The sequence below is a fragment of the Numenius arquata genome, chromosome 18 (assembly GCF_964106895.1).
Source record: "Numenius arquata chromosome 18, bNumArq3.hap1.1, whole genome shotgun sequence".
Taxonomy (NCBI): Eukaryota; Metazoa; Chordata; class Aves; order Charadriiformes; family Scolopacidae; genus Numenius; species Numenius arquata.
Genome location: NC_133593.1, coordinates 5,781,815 through 5,794,769, shown reverse-complemented (window position 1 = coordinate 5,794,769; position 12,955 = coordinate 5,781,815). Strand labels below are relative to the sequence as shown.

The 12,955-nt window shown below is 42.3% G+C and overlaps 1 protein-coding gene across 1 annotated transcript in view; it reads right to left on the bottom strand.

Annotated features, from left to right (window-relative positions):
• Positions 1–2,143: 2,143 nt before the first annotated feature.
• RFFL (ring finger and FYVE like domain containing E3 ubiquitin protein ligase) overlaps positions 2,144–12,955 on the bottom strand; it is a 29,356-nt gene continuing 18,544 nt past the window's right edge. Inside the window, exons 2-7 of the mRNA XM_074160499.1 lie at positions 12,442–12,632; positions 6,880–7,284; positions 4,893–4,976; positions 4,318–4,525; positions 2,991–3,014; positions 2,144–2,701 (exon numbers count right to left, since the gene is read on the bottom strand). Coding sequence (XP_074016600.1) covers positions 2,520–2,701; positions 2,991–3,014; positions 4,318–4,525; positions 4,893–4,976; positions 6,880–7,284; positions 12,442–12,627 — 1,089 coding nt within the window. The 5' untranslated portion in view covers positions 12,628–12,632 and the 3' untranslated portion in view covers positions 2,144–2,519. The remainder of the gene's footprint in view (positions 2,702–2,990; positions 3,015–4,317; positions 4,526–4,892; positions 4,977–6,879; positions 7,285–12,441; positions 12,633–12,955) is intronic.

The following is a 12,955-nucleotide window of genomic DNA, read 5'->3' as shown; positions in this document are numbered from 1 at the left end:
ATTATAAAATTATAAACCAAACTTCTGTACCAAAACTAGTAAGTTTAACCATTATAGTACCAAGAGGATTTAATAGAGAATAAGATGCCATTTCAAGTAGAATATTAACTTTTAAAATATTTAAACTATGTACAGTGTACATAAAGCACATAAATATTTCCATTTACTTTATTAGTTCAGATCATTATATTCCTTTGGATCATTAATCAGTTTCCTCCAGATTTTGATTTTCCTGTAAAAACAATCATATCTGTAGTAGAGAATCAATTTTTGCAAGGGAAACACTGTAGTCAGAAGAAATAAAAAAAAAAAAACAACAAAGCCTTCCCTTCAGAAAGCACATTTCTGAGTCCTGTGGTGGGTACTGGGTACATCTTCTCATTCCGAACGTTTCAGGCGTTGATCTGCAACTGATTTATCTGCTGTAGAAAATAAGCCTACTCTCTACAAGTAAAAGTCCATCTGCTCCCAGGGGAATAATCTTCTTCCTGCTAAATTCCCCCAGCCCTGAGTTTATTGAAAAATATGACAACATGGATTTTCACAGTGAATTTACTAAATGAGGCTGTTCAACGCTTTGTGTGTGTATTCCTGTACCTCATAAAGAGGTCCCAGTGAACCTCTTGAAGAGTAAATGCAGTTACTGCTTACCTGCAATTTTTATATATTTTTTTCTTTTTTAACATGGTGCATTGACTTGTACCAGTTCTCTGCTCATGCTGGATTCAAGAACAACCCCAGCAGGGAAAGAGGTAAAATTCAGAATTTTTAGAGCAATAAACCTCAGCAGCTGTTGCATTTTTGTGGAGTTCAGAGACCACCTCAATAGCGCAGAGGTTCTGCTGCCGCTGACAGATTTCTTCATCTTAAGTGCTTTTTTCGTTCCAACGTGCAGAAGAGAGACCCTCCGCCCCGTGCCAGCTGCGGAGCTGCCACCCATGCACCGTTCCACGTTAAAGATTACAGAAGTTTAATTTGCTGTTAACATACATTACCGCTTATTGCAAAAGCAGATGGCTTTGGTGTTCATTTCTGTAACTGCACTTCCACTACTCCAGAAGCTGTAAGTGAACATGTGGTTTTTATGCTGTTCCTCTGCTGGCAGCCAGGCAGAGATTCAGTCTGAACACTAAGTGATCACCCCCCCGTAAAGGGGAAAGCTGGACAGGAAGAAGCCTGCAGCAGAAGGTACTCAACTTCACAAATGAAGTACACAATCCCACGGTGGCAGAAAACTTAAGGCATCAAGATTCTGAAGCTTTATCTGTGCTACCAGCCCAACGGACTGAATGATTGCAGGGGGAAAAATACACGTTACAGTCTTCTCCAGCAAGGCTTCCAGATGAGGACAGCTGTAAGGGCTTGCAATTGTCGTGTATCAGACCACAGAATCTTTTATCCACCCTCACAAGTAGAAAGAATACAAAATAAATTGCTTTTGATAAGCAGTCTGAACTTAATGGGACTGTAAATTGAGCCAAGGGGAGGATAAGGGGAAGCTGATTAGTAAACACAAGCACCTGCAACAATGATCACTCACCTTGTTGATTCAAGGGAGACAAAGTTTGCTTTCTTTCATGTCTCCCCTCTAAAAAGTCACCTGTACTTAAAAATGATTGTGTAGAAATGGAATCTTTACTACTCTCAGCTCTATGTTTTCCACAGTAAACCCTCTAAAAGACTCAAGCTTTAGATTCGTAGCTTCTTAATCAAGTGAAGTCAGTTTGGGTTTAGAACGATTGCTGGCATATACTGTAAGGAAGCCTGTGAAGGCAAAGGAACCAACAACTGTCAAACTAGAAATCTCCCTCTCGCTGGCGTGTAAACAGAAAACCACCACCGCACAAGGTAAGGCTGGATGTTTCACAGAGTCTCACTCCCTTTGCGTTTTTCAATAATATGAAGTCCATCTCCAAATAAAATTATACATTTTTCCACAATTGCACTAGGCTAGAATTACACTTATTCTGAACACGGAAATCGGAGGCAGTCTGCCTGGCCTGCAAGCATCAGAATTTAACATTAAATTAAAAAAAAGAAAAAAAAGTAAAAAAAATTACCAAGCACAGGAAAATTTTAATCTCTGAAAATGAAGTTGTTCCTGGGTGTAAAGCCTAAGCAGCAAAACAAATGTCACTTTTTGAGACCCCAGTCCAACTTTTTTTATTATTCAGGGGAAAATACAAAGCCTCTGAATCTGATCTTTGTGGTGGAAAGCCAAGCATCCATCCGTCCCAACCACCAGTGGATAAAGTGTTTCTAGAATGTAGGTTGTTAAAGATCTCTGTGTCTGCTGCCGGCAATAAGCTCCAGGGAGTCCAGGCACTGTGGTGTAAAGCACGATCGCGGGAAGAGCAGAGCCGGGCATGGCTTGAGTAAGGATTTTCCCCAGGCTTCATCCTTCCCCCAACTTCCAATGGGGTCCATATGCTAATTTCTGACCTAACTATTTGTAGCGATTTTGACTGTTCCTCTAACAGCAGCTGAGGCTTTAAGGCATCAGTTTTCCTTACGCACGCTTAGGACTTAAAGACGTGGACGGCCCGTATGACGTACTGCCTGCAAATGGGACATTCGCTCATCCGCTTCCCACACTTGGTGCAAGTGACCATGTGGCCGCATTCCAGCAGGACACAGTCGATGGGTGAATCCATGCAGATTTTGCAGAGGTTTTCCTCCGTGCCGGGGAGCCCGGCACCACCTGAGCAAACGAGAGACCACGGTTTGCGTGAGACAGAGAAAGGTACGTCCTTTTTGTGCAACCTGTCAGCTGGTCTTTATGGAAGGGCTTCCTAATACGCTGCTGCTCACTGAAGGTCTGCAAAAAAATTCCCCTTGCACCTACACTAATGTGGACAGATCTGTCCCGTCTGGCAAGGAGCAGAACGTTTTGGCTTTCACACAGTTATTTTCTGTGTCACAGAAGACAGAAATACCACTGAGATTCTTAGCAACGAGGCGACTGAAGCAAGGTTAAGAATGTCACTTACCAGTTTGATCGTCAGTGTCAGAAACTGCAACATAAGAAAAGAAAGTTATTTGGAGAGAATAAGAGAAGCTGGGGAAAAAAAATTTACTCAAGTGATACTGAAGCAGGAGATGAAAGCCCTGAAAGGAGATTACTAAACCAAAACTGCTTTTTGCTGATCCCCAGGCAGAGGTTCCAGCTGATTCTCTGCTCAGGATGGGCTGTTCAACTGGCAAGAAACTTTCTCTTTTACTGCACTTCCACAATATCTAATGCTTCACAAAGATAAGCAACCATCTGAAGTGATTTCTCAATTTTTAAAGACAGTCTTGGAATTTATGCAGTGTTTGGCTTCCCAGAACTACACTTTCAGTAGCCCCTTGTGACAGTTTCTTTGGTGTTACACGATCTCACCAATATTGTTGAGCACAGCTGAGACACACGCTCAGGCAACAGTAATTAAGAGAAAAGGATAAATTCTGTTAAAAGTACAAGAGGAATATAAAACCAAAGCAGTTGTCTTAAATGTTTTATCATTCATAGAGGACAAAGCTTAGAGAGATGTGTTTAACAAAACAATGCTACTTTGGACAACACCAAGAAACAAACCTATCTATGAAATTGAAGTGTTAAAATATGTTTCTCTTGCAAATAATTTCCAAGTATATGTATTTTTAAACCAATCACCTAGAATTGCAAAGCGGCACCTGAAAGTCACGCCAGATACATTCTCTCTGCACCTCTATCACACCGCTGTGCCCTCATCAGTCAACTGTACGGGCCCGGCAGGAGCAGGTAGTGCACAGGGGGAACGCGCTTGTGATCAAGAGGCCAGAGTCAAACCACAGACACCCACAACTCTTCAGCCGTGGCAGCCGCTGTCACTGAGCACAAGCCCTCTCTGAATTGCCCGGCTGCTTTCTGGTGGCATTTTCCTGCTGGGCAGGGCATTTTCCTGCTCACGTTGCCAGCTGCTATGAGTCAATAGATAAGAGCTCACCCCAGCGCTGACAGTCATCCGTCTACAGTCACACATCAGCTGTTGTGTGGGTGACGCGGTGACCAGCACGGCCTGGCACAGCTACACACGATCTCGAGGTGAAGGGCGCACAGTTCTCAGTTGTTGCTACTACAGGGAAGTCACTCTCCAGAGCTACCGTAACGCTCTCCTCAAACAAGTAGCAGTGAATAGTTGAGCTACTTTCACTCTAACGTGCGCATCAGAAACACTCCCTCCATTCTTGCCACTTGCAAGAAACAGAAATGTAAGAGAAGTCCTATTTCCTTCTGCCACTGTCTGTAAAAAGGGAAAACCTGGAAAACAGGCACACGTTTGCCAAGTTTCTTACCTAGATGTTGAAGGTCTTTCTCTTTATAAAGACGGGTCACTCTCTCCAGCAGCTCCCACTTTTCACAGCAGCCTTTGTAGTTGACAAAGTTGCGAGCAAGAATTTCCTTCAGCTGTCGCACAGAGAGTGCATTGATGTCTCCGATGCTTGTGATATCAGAGAGAGAAGCCTTCCTCCCTGGCACCAGGTTGTCTTCTGAGTCACTAGACTGAAAGGGAACACAGACGGAATGATTCTTGCCCTCAACACTTAGCACTACAATTTAAATCAACTTTCAATGTGTGCACTAGCAGGAATTCGTGTTTGGATGTACATAATTATTCTGTGAATTCCTCCATCTATCAGAAACACAAGTCCTAGGATCAAAATAAATAATTTCTATTATTATAGTGTCCCAATGACACCAGCTATGTGGAGGACAGGATGATGCCAAAGAAAGGGGCTGATTGGGTCTGCCAGCGGTCAGTCTGAATTACTGTTTAGCCACCCATCTCTCTGCAGTAATGATTCTGTGCTACCAGATACAGCCCAGAAAACCTGGTATTCCTTGTCATCTAATTCCAGGACACACAAACCTGTGTCTCCTCCTCTGTTGGCGCTTCTGCTGCATTCTCATCTCCTGTCATACCGACTCGGCTCGGAGGCACGTAACCGTTTGCCTAGAAGAGGAAACGAAGCTTTCACCACTAGCGTATCTCTGTGTGTCCAGAGGGAAATAAGCTGGATAGTTAGAGTAACTGCAAACCCTGCCCACTGGGAGCACAAACCGCAAGCCAAGGTAAAAACGAGGCACACTCGCAGAAGATATTTCCTGTGCAGCACTTACAAAACCAAATAAACTTTAAACAAGTAAAACTTTTTTGAAACTGAAGTGCAGCTTCTGACCCTTTAAAGCCCCGCTTTATTTAAACTCTGATAGAGAACTGGTACAGCAAGATGCCACGTGATGTTCTTGTGAGGCTGGATCATGTGGAGACCAAGTTTATACACACACACACACACACACATATATGCAACCCTTCACTGACATGGCTGCAGTGTGTGACATTGTGTGAAATCACAGCTCTGATGGCACATGGGGTATCAGTGCAAGGCTCTGTATAAGACTCCTCTTACACAGCTCAAAAGGCTACAGGCCATCTTGGAAGGAACCATACAGAAACACCTCCTCAGGTGGGTTCTGGAGTGGACAAATGCGAGATACTAAATGAAGGACTGGCAGCAACAAAGCTGGAGAATGAGAAGGGGCCATTGCTTCGAGCACTTAATAAAATGGAAGTAACTGCAGTGTAATTCTAGCTGACTCGCCCTCAGCAGCTACCGTTCCCCTCTGTGCTTTCCCTGCTGACAAGGGAGACTGTAATGTTACCATCCTACTTATCTAAGTGGTGACTTGTTAATATTTACAAAGCAAAAGGCTAACGATAATGATGAAAGAGCCTGAACTGTAGCAGGATCTCATGCAAGTCAAGACAAGAAGCTGAAATGTACCATGGGGCAGCATGGGAAGATGACAGAGCTGAACACGCTGGTAAAAATTGAGATGGCAATAATCAGAAAATCTGAGAATGAAAAGGCCCTTTAATGATTTGTAGAAAATATCCTCCCAGGAAAACTCTTCTTTTGTACTAGATGTATCTGCTGAGGAAGCAGAAGGTACACACACTTTCACAGCTCTGGTCCGCAGGAAACTAAATATACCTAATAACTTAGTAATAGAACTAGGAGCAGATGTCAAACACTGAGTAAACTTCCCATAGCAGATAGCAGAAAGACAAACAAAGCAAAGTCAATAAAAAATAACTAAACTTAAATGCCCCTGACAAGGTTCATCAGAACTGCATGATGAACTGAAGACTAACAACAGACTTGGGTTTTGTCTTCTATTCATCTTGGTGCAGGAGATACCAAAACCTTCACCCATCTCACAATTATCTTGCCCAGCAGTTTCAAATCCATGATTATTTTAAATTGTGCTTGCTGTCTTGCACATGAATTAGAGAACAATAATAACCATTTCATCTAACACCTACATAGAATAGTCAGAAAGTTGTTGACATCAACACACAAGACAGATCTGTGCCCAACACAGACATCAAGTACCAAAGGAACCCGTCACAGGAGTATCCAGTGGCAATGGCAAGCGTGGAGCAGAGCACCAGAGAAAACACATCTCAAAATAGCTATGTTTTTCTCAGAGTGAGTGTTCAGTACACCCAGCACTGCCCACCAAATTAAATTCCACTAATGCAGAAAGGGAATGGTACATCAGAGTTGGGTGCAGCAGCAAGGCAATGTAAAATACCTCGTTTTCCTAATTATCCTGTAGGAAAGTGTGAGGTCCTCACTCCAAACCCTGAGAAGAGCATGTATAAAATGCAACTGAAGTATTTTGTGATCTGTTCTAAAAAGAAGCCCTCCTTGCTTTTTAAGCAGGCATCTTTAATGTCAAATTTTTTTGGCACATTATCTACTTGGAAAATCTCACGCAACACCTTAGTAGTTAATCCAAAACCAGAGATGAATGAGTTTGCAAAAGATGCTTCTGGCCAGAGGCTGTACCTGTTGGTGTTCCTGAGCGAGTGAACTTGAGATGGGATCTGCAGACACGGGAGACGCATCATGTGAGGTAGAAGATGCTGTGCTGGTTGGTGGGAGAATCACAAAGTCTTGCTGTCCAGAGGCACTAGTATTAAATGGATTTGTTCTTATCTGATCTTCCTGGGTAATTACGGGCTGCCGGCCAAGAATCAGAAATACCAGGTCCTCCTTTTCACGACACAACTCTGTGGAAATCTCATGGAGTGCCAAATAGTCTCGTAGATCCTTCACCTTCATCTTTATCAACTCTTCCCGCTGAAAAGCTGTGGCTCGGAAGCGCTGGCAGAGATGGCAGAGAAGGGGACCGCCCTCAGGTTGGCTTGAGCAGGACGTACAGAAATTCTTTTTACAGTCCAAGCAGATGTGCTGGTAAAGAGAAGGGAACAGAATCAAACCCATCCACTGTGACCTGCGACAGAGGTGCCCAACGACCGCAGGCAGTGCTTCCCTACTGTCGGGAAGCCAAAGTAAGCGATAGCCTCTGTTAAACCATACAAAACCTAATTTATTTAAAAGTGCCAAGTATGTTACTCACGTTCCTAGATGAGGAAAAGGATTGCTCCCATGAGCAGATCATTAGAGTCTTCATAGTTCTCAAAAAGCACTATTTACACTCCATTTATTCAGAATGAAATACTATATTTTTAAACAATTCCCTCAAATGACAGGAGTTTTCTGCGCCATATTCCAGACCTGTTCATCCGGTTTAAGCCACAGATGAGATCAGGAGATACCCATGAGGCAGCAGACTTTCAAGTAAATTACAGCTGGCTGTGCATTGCTTTATAAAACAATGAAATATTGCTCTGGGCATTAGGAAAGCTCTAGCATTGGAGGGAACTACTTAAAACCATTTCTCTATTTCATAGATTTAATACTTGTTATGAGTGACCTCCCTCCCCCCCTTATTTTTTTCCTTACAATTTGCTGCAATTACTAAATGAATCTTTTTCTCATTAGAAGAGGAAAAGGAAACAGCAAGGCTTGCAGCGTCTGACAGACTTCAAAGAATTCAACATTTATTTATGCAACAAAAATAGCCAGCTTATTTTGAAAATAATATGCACACTGTGTGCCAGTTAGGTGCTAGACAGAAAGTGTTGGAAGTTTTGGAAATATTAGGCCCCAGATGTTTCAAAACTTTACAGATTAAATTCTGTTGTTTAATGTTTATATTTTACACTGTTCTGATCTCATCACTCAGGGCTCGATTTTCAGAAGTTCCAAGCACTCACAGTCCATGTTGGCTTCTGCAGAAACTTGACTGTTCAACACTTTGGAAAGTCAAATTCTACATTTTCCAATAGGAATAGCAGCAGAACAGCCGCGTTATGCGCCTTTTAAAAAGTCCTGAGGGAAGAAAGAACTGGTTTTAGTGCTGGTTAAAAATGCTAATTCACAGTCTCCGAGAAGACAAGCATCTCTATGAAATCCTGACATCCTGACCCTTCAGAGCCATGCAAGGAAAAATACACACGCAGAGCTGGAGAAGCAACAAATAACAAAACTCGGAGACAAAAAACCCTGTTTCGTTAATTGCTCCCAGCGATTAAAGAACATTTTTCACTCCACAGTTCAAAGAAAGCAGATGTTTCTCGTGTTTTAAAAGGTGTAAATACACTACTTGCTTACATCAGCTCCTTCTGATCCCTTTACAGCCTGGCAGCCCCCTTGCCCCATGCACCCCCTTACAATTATAACCGACAGACTTCTCATTTAGACCCTGTAATAGACTTGTAATGACAGTTAGTGGAAAGAATCCCCATTTCCTGCCTAAGCATTTTAAGAAATGAAAATTTCTACCACAGACAGAATCGCTGGTCGTGCAAACTTGAAACCTCATCTCAAAATTGCTGTTTGGTGGCCTTCCAAGTAAAAGTGACTTTCATCATCACAGAGCAAGACAAGAAGGGCGATTTCCACATACCATCCAGTTTTGAGAAGTTTTCCTTAACTTGGTCATTATAAAAAACATTAGTGTGTAACTACTTTTTTTGACCCTAGGACTGCAGAAGCAATCCAGTTCCTTGGGAGATTTTCAGGGCAGAGACAGGAATTACTGGTTGTGCGTGTGTCTGGAGCCAGGGAACAAACACTCCATAAAGGAAGAGTAATGGAAAAGAACCCCATTGACAACACTCCACCTCTCTCAACCGCCCATTTCTGGTGGGGGAGCGACCAGAAGAACTGAGGGGAGAAAAAACACCCCAAAACCAACCACCCCTGCTTTTCTCTGGCAGGGGGAAGCCTCCGCTCCGTGCTCTGCCGATTGCCGAACAGGCTCCAAAGGGAATCACTCTACGGCCAAGGACCTTCCAGCCAGAAACCCCCTACTTGAGCACTTACATGTTTAAATACCACATAAGCCACCGCAGTACAAGGGTTGCATTATCCAACATGGGGGTTTTTTTGCAAGACACGAGTCTGCCTCAGTTATCAAATGATACATTTCAGAAGTCAAAATAAAACCAGACACATCTCTGGCTTATCAGTTCACCACTAGGATTCATCAGGGGAAAAAAAATCCCCCCAGCCTGTATCTGAACATCAAGTATTTAAACATGCACAGAAGCTGTTCGCCAAATCTCAGTATTAAGCAGCTTTTACAGCTTCAATATATTCATTGAACTCTGAACTGAAAGGGCAATGCTTGAAGACACCAGTCTCCCCAGAATGATTAGTTTCAAATGTTGTTGTAGATTAAAACCTGTTACTAAAAGGTCAGACCATTTTTGAACGATGTTTACGAACTGGTAGCACAATCACAGGATGGTCAAACAGAAGTGAAATACTTTAAATCAGAAGCTTGTCCAGAATGGAAGCTGTTCCTGGTTGTTTGCTCTAACATCTAGTCTCCCAGAGACACCAGGATGGGCCTTTGATGCACTTGGCTCTTCTCCGTATGCAGGATAAAATGAAGAAATGCCAACATTCAAGCTTTCACTACAGCTACTGTTGCTCGGGTTGGGTTTTTTTTTTTTTAATCTTACACTCAATCTTGCCAGGAACTTTTTCTGCAAGTATGCAAAGAAAAGCATCCTCCTGAAAATGTCAGCCAACTTAAGGCACTGACATCAGAAAATGGGGGAGGAAGGAATAACAATCTGACATATCCACCAAGAAAGCCTGCCGTAGCTTCTAGCAGCAGAGAGGGAAAGGAAGAATCCTTGTTCTAAATTAAAAAGATTTTGTGGAATCAGTTTGCTGCAGAAAACCAAGATCAAAAAGTCATGAAAGACAGGGAAAACACAAAAAAAAACACTTGGAGATTTTTGCTACCGTAATTAAATTTTACATCCTCTAAAGATGCTCCAATAGTTACTTATAAGCATCTTCTAAGTACATGCTCCATTCAAATGACCTCTACCCTAATCCTTTTAGTAGGTGCCATGTTATATGAAAATTAAAATACAACATCAAGTACTTAAGATGCCACCATTATGCTTTTTGGGGTTTTGTTGGTTGGTTGGTTGGTTTGGGGTCTTTTTAAAGCAATCTAGTTTATCTTTACAGTCACCAATGTGGAAGGAATTAATTTTTATCCATTGTATTTCAGCATAAACGTTAAGTGGACACTAGAGTTCAAAGGTACTGCCTCTCCTGGGAGAGAATGCAGAGTTTTCCCTGCTCTCATGGCAGGAAGGTGAGATTTCATACACTTCTTGGTCTATATCGACTGAATTAAAGAATTAACATGGCTTACAAACGTGTCAGTGTTTTATAAGTTATGTATCCAGCTCTCTTCTGGAGACCAAGGGCTGATGGATGAGCTCTAGCAGACCTTTGCCACTTGTAGCCATCTAGCTCAAAAGCTGGTCCCAGAGATCACTGCTCTGTAGTTGTGGTGGCAGAAGGATGGTGGAAGGAAGGTTTAGGAGCTCCCCCTTCGCAATGTGGAATAGAAACCTCAAACTCATTTTCATTGATAGTCTGCACTGAATGGGAGCAGCTGAGACAAGCACACATTGTACTCTGCTGCCCCACTTACACTGACAGCCAAATCCAGCAGAAAAACAGGGAATCTACAGGGGGCAGAAACGTCTTAAATTGCTTCAGCAGATCCTCTACAATTCACCCAGCAGAGCTTTACCTAGTCCCAATCGGTTGGTATATTTTTACATATCTGGAGTGTTACTGATGACTCTTATACTAGAGACCGCTTTAAAGAGAGCTTATTTTAGAACAGATGTTTTAGAAGATGCCAGGAAAAATAGGATGATGGTTCTAGCAGTGCTACTGTCTAATCCAGACTTAACTGCACAAATTGTTTTCATTTCAAAAGCAGAATCATCTACATCCACTATTTCCTACTTTGCAGAGGAGTAAGCCCTGGATTCAGAATAATTCTCTGCATGAGCGTTTGAGAAGATACATCACATAAATGAGGACGTTGTTAAAGAAAACACTATGTAGAGTCACGTGCAGCGACTGCACCATTCCCACCTCTCCCAGAACCTGCCTACTGTCACATAAAGTCTAAGCATACTCATGTACCCAAAATATATTCACATACATACCCAACCCCAAAACACATTACCAAAATTTAAGTTTGTAGTGATTTCTGGAGCAATAACACTTCTCAGTGCAAAAACTGTATAAACATCCCTGTTTTGTGAGTAGACAGCAACAGCTCTGCCAAGACTTACCATTTCTCAGATACGTGCCAGCATGCATGAATAAAATGGTGCAAGAAAGACCAATTTATTAATTTCCCCATATAATCTAAAAGGGGTGTGGCCGAAACTCAGTGTAATTTTTAAATTCTCACATTATTAAGTTCAGTAACATACTATACATAAGACACAGAGTTTGGACTCTGAGCAACTTCCCCCACCAAAACATTTTTCAAGCAGCATTATAGGAACCACCATGCCCAAATAATGCTGCAGGCAGGGCTTGCTGTCTAATTAAAAATCTTGTGGCAACAATTATTTTGACATCTGTATGCTCACAAATGAAGTTTCCAAGGAAGATAAACTGGATTTAGTCTTTTTTTTTCTTTTTTTTTTGGCACCGAGCTTCAGCAATTCACCACACCCCCTCAATAAACTTATATGGGCTTTTTAATTTGAGCAACAGCAGTTTGGAAGAGATATGTAGATCTTCCTCTATTGAAAGCACAGATTACTAAACTTCTTGCCACTTTTTTTTGTTTTTTTTTAAAAAAAGGACATTAGTGTTTTTAAATAACAAATTTTAAAAACTCATTTTCAAGTTAATGCTCCTTTAAATGATTATAAGTAGTTTGGCATTCTTCTTTCAGCGCCTGGGAAAGCCAAGTCTCCTGAAGGTTAACTACCATATTTCCAGTCATCTGTAACTATGTCTGCTAATTGCGAAAGAATGACTAAAGCCACAGAAGCAAAGGCAAAGGCAAGCTGTCTTCTCCCATATGGAACGTCCTCAAATCAGAGGCCTCTAATGTGCATCCATTTCTCTTCAAATTGGCTCTTTGTAATTAAATGGAAGTCAGATGAACAGTGCCCTAAGTCAGGGGAGCAGGAGAAGACGTTTGCGACTCACCTTCCTGGAGGAGCTGTCGAAGCGCACGCCGCAGGCTTTGCAGCTCTGCTCTGCGGCGGTGGGAGAAGGGAAGGAGCTGTACCCGGGGTTGGAGTAGGCTTGGGCTCCGGGTCCCTGCTGCGGCTGCGGCTGCATCTCTTCAGGTGAGCCATCCAGACAGAACCAATTACAGCAGCTTGCCCACATAGTCACTGAAAATGGAAGAAAGAGACCCATTAGAAACGACACGGGAAACAATCCGTCAGCTAAAGTGAGAACAAAGCATAAAATGCGTATTTAAATTTCCCACCAGCAATTCATTTTTGACAGTGCGTTTGTAAGTTTTGATCTTTCCTCTAACTTACTTCTGCACATCCAGAAACCACATCCCCAGCCCAGCACGGCATGCCTTTTGTGAGAGAGAACAAATAAAGTTCAGGATAGTTATTACTGGAATTTCTTAGAGTTGAGAGATTACAGCAAAAATATGACAAGATTTCTGTTCCGGTTGGCTGTATGAGACTCAACGATCAAG